Source organism: Macadamia integrifolia, chromosome 13 (genome assembly GCF_013358625.1).
Source record: "Macadamia integrifolia cultivar HAES 741 chromosome 13, SCU_Mint_v3, whole genome shotgun sequence".
Lineage (NCBI taxonomy): Eukaryota > Viridiplantae > Streptophyta > Magnoliopsida > Proteales > Proteaceae > Macadamia > Macadamia integrifolia.
This window is the reverse complement of record NC_056569.1, coordinates 3,434,249-3,442,228: the sequence shown is the minus strand read 5'-3', so window position 1 is coordinate 3,442,228 and position 7,980 is coordinate 3,434,249. Positions and strand designations below refer to the sequence as shown.

At 37.7% G+C, this 7,980-nt stretch overlaps 1 protein-coding gene across 5 annotated transcripts; it reads right to left on the bottom strand.

Moving 5' to 3' along the window:
* Positions 1-323: 323 nt before the first annotated feature.
* LOC122059941 (disease resistance protein RPV1-like) lies at positions 324-7,124 on the bottom strand. 5 transcript variants are annotated; one of them, XR_006134171.1, is made up of 6 exons: positions 6,185-6,904; positions 3,784-4,885; positions 3,349-3,627; positions 1,934-3,253; positions 1,243-1,871; positions 324-670 (listed from the first exon to the last, which is right to left on the bottom strand). XR_006134171.1 is itself a non-coding variant. In XM_042623040.1 (5 exons), exons 1-5 carry the CDS (start codon positions 6,685-6,687, stop codon positions 515-517), a joined length of 3,222 nt encoding a protein of 1,073 aa, XP_042478974.1. In that variant the 5' UTR covers positions 6,688-6,904; the 3' UTR covers positions 324-514. The 5 variants fall into 5 exon arrangements, 3 of the variants coding, with proteins under 3 accessions (XP_042478974.1, XP_042478971.1, XP_042478972.1); XR_006134170.1 differs by having other exon boundaries at positions 324-532; XM_042623040.1 differs by lacking the exon at positions 1,243-1,871 and having other exon boundaries at positions 324-532.
* Positions 7,125-7,980: the final 856 nt, after the last annotated feature.

The following is a 7,980-nucleotide window of genomic DNA, read 5'->3' as shown; positions in this document are numbered from 1 at the left end:
ATGTGATCAGTTGCAAATCGAGAGGGATGATTTGCTTACAACACCACCACACGGTGGTTTATGATCAATATGTCACATAGCGAGGGGCCCTCCAATTAGCAATCATCCAGAACAAAAATTGTTTATTTCCCCATGTCATTTTAGGTCTACTCCTTTAAATTGTATCTCTCACGTAAGAATGCAAATTCAATCCTACGAAACATGTCTTGATTCACATTAAAGTCCAAAAACAGAGAGAAAGTCACTTAAAAGTGAGAGAAATGGATTTTAGTTATGATTACCCATTTCGTGGATCCCATCCGGAGAAGTTCGCTGCTTTTTTAAGAGCTCTCCTCCAGCTTTCCACCACCTCATCTCCACCTTGAAACGCTCTTCTTGCTTCTCAAATGCTTCCCCAAAGACCCCACTATGTTTCTGAACATCTGAAGGATCAACATCATAGAAATCAGGCAGAACCGTTTGGCAGATCAGCTCTCTGCACTCGATTAAATTGACGAGCTCATCGAGGCACCACCTAGAAGAAGCATAGTTCCTGGAAAAAACAATGATAAAAATCCTTAATTTTTCAATTGCTTTCAGAATCTCTAAGGTGATATCTTCTCCTTTCCTAAGCTCGTTGATCCCTCTTTGGCGACTTCACACGTAGATTACACGGCGGTCAGCTGTGAAGCTGATAGAAATTGCCAAGTACAATAAAGGAGTAGGTGACGACTATAACTTACCAAAAAACAATAAAACAAAAAAAGGTAAAGAATAAAATGATCCAATATGCTTGGAGAAAAAAAAATTACAATGGAGATCTCTCTTAAGAACACCCAGATAGCGGCAAGAAAAAAACTCGTTTAGAAACCCTAACATGAAAAACATCAATTATTCACTACCGACAATAAATTGTATATTATATACTCCTCCAAGTCACGGGTCGTAGTTGATCGGGTCGAATCGTATTGTGCCCCAATAGGAGATCAATGTTGGTCTCCAGGCTTGGGCTTACCAGCCCAACCCATCACTGCTACTATCATAGTCCTCAGGAAAAAAAAAAATCATCAAAATATATCGGAGCGGGTCATTCTTCAAAACAGATCAATAATTCAAGGCAAACATAATAGCTCTTTTTCCTCTCAAAGACTCTGACCAATTTCTATCACATCCTCACCTCTCTAGTCTATACGAATACAACAACAATAATTGTAAAATAAAATCACCACAAAATCTACTTAATGCCTATCCTATTAAGCTTACCATGATCAATCAACTTGGTTTCTGTAAAATTCAAGGAGAAGATTTGAAGTAACTCTGTCGAATCTTCAGATGTCTTGACTAAGCTTAGTCCTCAGCCAATTGTAACACCTGAATTAGTTATCTCCGTGGATAACATCATCAACAGCCTACAAATGAGAGCTGCTACTACATCCAATCACTGCTTCACTGTCTGATGGCTGAGAACATTTCTCATCTTGCTCGTACACTATATCGACTCCACACTCATTCACTTGGTGTCGTTTCTTTATTTCTATTGAAACTTCTATTTGATTCCCTTGCTCTAACTGATATTTCAAGTCAGTATGTGGTATATGGGCCACCCACAACTCATCTTCACAAAAGGCCTGATTCTCCGGATAAATAGAGCGGACTTGTTCATGACCCTTTGTTTTATTATGAATAATAATAATAGGAGAATTTTCTGCCATAAAGATCTTTGATTCTGCAATGCCTGTCCAAACAGCACATACAGTTAAACCTTGGATCTTCCTATCTAGAAGCGGAGGAACCTCAAAAAATATTGAAGATCCCATACTCCGATGGTAGAACCAATCCGGAACCTTGCTTCCAGGAACAAATATGTTAAAGTTATCATGGCCACACAATCCCTGTTCCATAGAAATAATGACAATGAGAGAGAGAGAGAGAGAGAGAGAGAGAGAGAGAGAACCTGGATGAGACTCTTCTTAAAATTATTTGTCAGATTGTTGCATCCCTTCATATAAATGGTTTGTACGAACTTCAAATTCTCAAAGCCTCGAATTTCAGCTAGCATGTGGCAATTATCAATGTATAAATGGTTCAACTCAGGACAGTTGGAGACATTTGGCAATCTCTCCATCAATGTGCAATCCCCTGCATATAAATACTTTAAACTTGATGGAAGCTCTAGGAGCACTTGAAGCCTTGAGCAATCATTTACGTTAAGGGACCAGAGCTGAGAACACCGACCAAGGCAAGCTGGTAGGGTACGAATATTGCTGTTGTTTATATTCAACCTGGCCAATGAGGATAAGCTTTCAAAATTTGATAATCGTTCCAATGATGTGCAACCACCTGCTTCTATTTGCTCTAAACTTGATGGAAGTTCTGGAAGCGATTTGAGCCTCGTGCAATTTTCCAAGCCAAGATATTTGAGCTGAGTAAGGTGGCTAATGTTGCCAGGATGGTTACACCAAAAAGTTTCACTTAAAACCAGCTCTTGTAAGGAAGATGAGTGTCCAGGACTGACTAATCTTTCCATTGATTCACATCCACTTGCATACAAGGTCTCTAAACATGATGGCAGTTCTGGAAGAAATTGAAGCCCTGTGCAATTTCGCAACTCAAGGCGCTTGAGTTGAGAAAGGCGACTGATACTAGTTGGTAGGCTAAGAAACTTGTTATCACTCATATCCAAATGTTGCAATGAGCACATACTCCCGATCTCACTAGGAATTTTACCTTCCAACAAATTGCAATTTCTCATATTTAGTGTTGTTAAAGAGGATAAACCCAAGACAGAAGTTGGTAATAGAGTGGTGGAATCAGGATTTTTTCTTGGTGATGAATTCCAAAACCAAATGAATGGATTCCAATCTTTAGAGGTTGATCTCTTACATCCATTTAAAGATAAGCATCTGAGATTCTTCAGGCGTCCAATCGAAAGGGGGAGTTCTTGTATTGCAGTGTCATCAACAATAAGCTCCCTTAAACATCTCATATTTCCAAATTCTTCTGGCAACTTTTCAAGTTTTAAGCAACCACAAAGAATGAGATTTTCAAGAGATTTCAACTCACATATGCTGTTTGGTAGATTCCTCAGGTTTCCACAATCTTTTAAACTTAAAAAAACAAGTCTCTCAAGTTGTCCAACGGAATGGTGAACGCCAACCAAACTTCTACAATCTTCAAATACCAATTTCTCAAGCATGGTGAGTCCAGACAAGTCAGAAATTTGGGTTAGGCCATGGGAATGACTAAGATTCAGAACTTTCAATTTCTTGAGCAACTGCCAAAAAGAAAAGGAACAACTACAAGGATTAAGTAACTATTTTAAATAAATCTGATTGAAAGAAGAAAAAAATATGATGGATTATACCATACCTTGATTCCCTTCCAAAGATATTTGATGTTGCTATATTGCAAGTCAAGTATAACAAGGTTCTCAAGATGAAAGTTAGAAGGTATGGAGATCAAAGGGAAACCGTACCAACATAGCCATCTCAACTCCTTTGAAAAGTGCTGGTAGTTTCCAGTAAGGTGCACATGATTGATTTGGAGTAGTCTTAGCCTTTGCATCTTTGTAAAGGCTTCAATACTGATATGATCTGCTCCTTTAATTTCAGCCGTGTTTAGAGTAAGGCCTTCAACAGTCATTGTTCCCTGACAACAAAAAAAAAGCATTAATAGGAATGTTATGAGCATCTACAAACACAACCCTCAATCCTGCGATACATCTACAACCTTCCTACACTAATATTGACTTTATGCTGCTGAAAAGAAAGGGTTGCCTTTCTTCCTAATTTCGTGTACTCTTACCTTATGTTTTGTTAGCACATTGTAGGCGTCATCATGAAACCACAATCTACTGCGTTCTCCAGGCTCCTTTGGAGATTCTTCACGAACAATTTCCCTTCCCATATCTCGAAGTAAATCATGCATCATCACCTGATTCTTTTCATTGATTGTTATGAGAGACCTACGGATGAGAACACTAATGCCAATTTCTGGGAAGAAATCGCAACTGTCCAGTATTCCAATGACATGGTCTTTGTCCATCCCAATAAAGAAACATGCAATATCAAGGAACATATCTTTCTCCAAATCATCATGTAGTCCATCAAAACTTATTCTAAGTATCCTTTGAATTTCATCATTAGGAATTCTTTTCAATTTCTCTACTGCACTCTTGAATTCAATTATACTTTTATCAACTAGAAAAGAACCCAAAACCTTAAGAGCTAAAGGAAGTCCATTGACATAACCAACTATACTCTTTGAAAGCTCCAAATAATCATTTGTCGGATGGTCATTTCCGAAGGCATGCCAACTAAAGAGCTTAAGAGATTCCTCTGTATTCAATTCCGTGATCTTATATATTTCATCAACCTTGACATTATTTAACAAATGCACATCCCTGGTTGTTATGATGATTCTACTTCCCAAACCAAAACAACTACGCCTTCCAGCCAATGCATTTAATTGGGTCAATTGATCCACATCATCAAGAACAACAAGAACCCTTTTGGAGAATAGTTTTTCACTGATCATATTGACACCTCTATCTACACTGGTTATTTTCATGTTTCCTACCATTAGGATATCAGAAAGAAGTTGTTCTTGTAAATGAATTAAACCATTAGGTTGTCCTGACAGTTCTCTAACATTTGCAAGAAAGCTGCAACCTTCAAATCTGCGTAAGAATATGTTAAAGACAGCCTTGGCAATGGTGGTCTTACCGATGCCCCCCATGCCACATATCCCTACGATGCGAATATCATCTGATCTGACATTTAACAGTGATTTCATTTTCTCCAAGCGGGTTTCTAATCCAACTTGATACTGGGCAACATGAAAATGTGGTTGATTCAAGCTACTCAAAACCTTGTCAACAATACTTTGGATAAATTTTGACTCATATCTGCCAATTGTAAACCACAAAAAAATAAAAGCTTATCAATTTTGTAATGAATTAAAAAGCAATCAAAGCAAAATGAAATATTAAGTAAATTCTACTATGTCTAATTTTGGTCATCGCTACTAACAATACAATAGCATAAACAAGATGTCAGGCAGAACGTATGAAGCCAAATTTCAAAAAATCAAGGTCATTTGTTAGAAAGGATAACTCATTTAAAGTGACTAAAGGGAAAGCTAGTAATTTTTTATTTTTTTCTATTTTTTTATTTATCAAGATTGACATCCAAATTAGACATCCGTAAGGCCTTTGACTCTATTAGGTGGGATTATATTGACCATATTCTCTCTAAGATGGATTTCCCTCCTAATTTCATTAACTACATTCACTGTGTTGCATCTCTTCTCCCTATTTTTTGTGCTTATCAATGGCTCCCCTCAAGGTTTTTTCACCTCAATGTTAGGGATTCACCAAAGTTGTCCTATTTCTCCTTTCATTTTTTCTATTGCCATGGAGGGCCTCTTCAAAATCCTAATGACCAAAACCGAGGGGAATTTCATCCATCCAATTCCTAGATGTAAGATCTTAAAGATCACTCATTTATCATTTGCAGATTACCTCATGATCTTTATCAAAGCCAATCAACAATCTGTGACTACAATTTTTGATGCTTTAACCTCCTTCTTTGTTATGACTGGTCTCTATTAGGGGTGAAACAAGCCCAGGTTGGGCCAGATTTTTTAAAACCCTAGCCCAACCATAGGTCTCCAAAATTCAACCAACCCAACCCTACCTTGTTCTTGCCTAGGCCCAACCCTATTGGGATCATGCCAACCTAACCTGACCCTAATTGGGCCGGGTTGGCCCGAATTAGCCTAATTCTTGGAAAGGTTCAGCTAACATTGATTCAAAAAATAAAAAAATAAAAAAATAAAAAAAAAATGGAAAAAGAGAAGGAAAGATCAAATGATAAATACATAATTCAAACTATGAAGTGCAATACACCTAATCATAAGAATCAATAACCCGACTTCCTTTATTCAAAATAAAAGGACAAGGTGATAGTCCTAAATTATATTACATATATAATGGTTAAAATCAGGGTCAAGTTGGGCCTATGCTTCAACTCAAGCCCGAACCCGCACTGAAGGTCAAAATCTTAACCCAAGCCTAGTTCCGGATTGGTTTGATTTTTTTTTTTTTTTTTTAATTGAAATGGTTTGATTCACCATAAAAATCCAGAAACAAAATCTTTAAAATATAGAGGGAAGGGAGAAGGTGATTCTAGTAAGTAAGGATTACCCATTTCGTACATCCCACCCTGACAAACTCCCTGCTTCTTTGAGAGCTGTCCTCCACCTGTCCATCTTCTCCATCTCGAGTTTGGAACGCTTTTCTTGCCTCGCAAATACTTCTCCGAAGATCCCACTCTGTTTCCGAACATCAGATGGATCAATATCATAGAAAACAGGTAGAACCGTTTGGCCGATCGTCTCTCTGCACTCCATTATCTTGACCAGCTCATCGAGGCACCACCTGGAAGAAGCATAATTCCTAGAAAAGACGATGATGGAAATCCTCGATTTCTCTACTGATTTCAATAGCTCTGAGGCGATATCTTCTCCTCTCTTGAGCTCGTTGTCGTCTCTGAAGGTGTTGATTCCTCTTTGAACTAAAGCAGTGTAGAGATGATCGGTGAAACTCTTGCGTGTGTCTTCGCCTCTAAAACTTAAGAACACATCATGATTCCAGCCAGGAGTAGAAGAAGCCGAGCCTTCCCCTTCTCTTGTCCGCTTCGGATCCATTGCAATTTACAAAAAAACAGGAGACAAAATGAATCACTTGATATGTTCTCGGGATTAACGTTGCAGAGTACGAAAAACAGAGAAGGAAAACACTCCAAATGACAGAAAGATATTTGCTGAACACTAGAGGAAGCAAAAGATTGATGATCAAAAGGAAAACTAATAATAAAAAAAAAGGGTAAAGCTGATGGGCCTTACCCACCAAATATTACTTTATAGGATTTTTCTATGGCAGAAGATTACACGGCAGTGGGCTGTAAAGCTGATAGAAGTTGCCTACCACAACCATGTGAATTGGCGAGCACTTTTTTAATATGTCGGCAATAGACCCTTAGCCGACACGGCATTGACTTTGGGGTCTTGGGAATATTAGGCCGAGGCTATTTTGGTCATTGAAGACTTTCTATCTTTTAATTTATTTTGTTTTTATTCGAGTTTTCCTTATAGCATAGGGACGGGAATTCATTCATCTGACCACCCATAGTGTTCATCTTGTTATCATGGAAGCAATATTCACCGTACAATTGGGAAAACTTCTGTGTTTCTTTTCTTTGATCATATATTGTGGTGCAACATGAATGTTGGAAGGATACTACAAACGTATTTTTATCTAAACTTAATGGATGCTGTCGTTATCTTGGTGAATTAGAAAGTTATACTTTTTTTTTTTGATATGTAGAGAGAGAAGTAGGTAACAGTTCATGGTGAGCATGAGTTTTTTACACACCAAGTTCACCAACTATGCTAGATAATTTTTTTTTAGTTACCTCTTATTTAACTTTCGTAAATTATTTAATATAATATTGATCTAATATAAGGATAAAAAAAAGTTTTTTGATGTGAGTCGACGTCTGGTACACTAGGAGATCGTATTCTTTTCCCCGTTTTGGTTTAATTACATTTTGAGGTGTCCTAAGTTTTGTAAAAGGGATATTTCAGGCTCCCTAAGTTTGAAAACTGACTTTTAGGATCTATATAAACATATTTTGTTCTAAACTAGATTTATTTTCAATTTTATCCTTGTCAGATACTAAATGGGTACCCCCAAACACCCATTCATGTGTTCATCCCTCTCCAGCAATCCATTTGCAATTATTGCCTCAACTCTGTTTCCGTTGCCTACAACCTTCCACAATTGTAACTGTACCACTGACCCACCATTGCCTGCTACAACCTTCATCAAACCCACCTTCATGCCCCATTTTCATCACTTGGTTCCAACTTACAATGTAGGCAAGGATGGGATGGTGATAATAATCATCATCAGAATTAAGGGAGCTTGAGTTCGTGGCT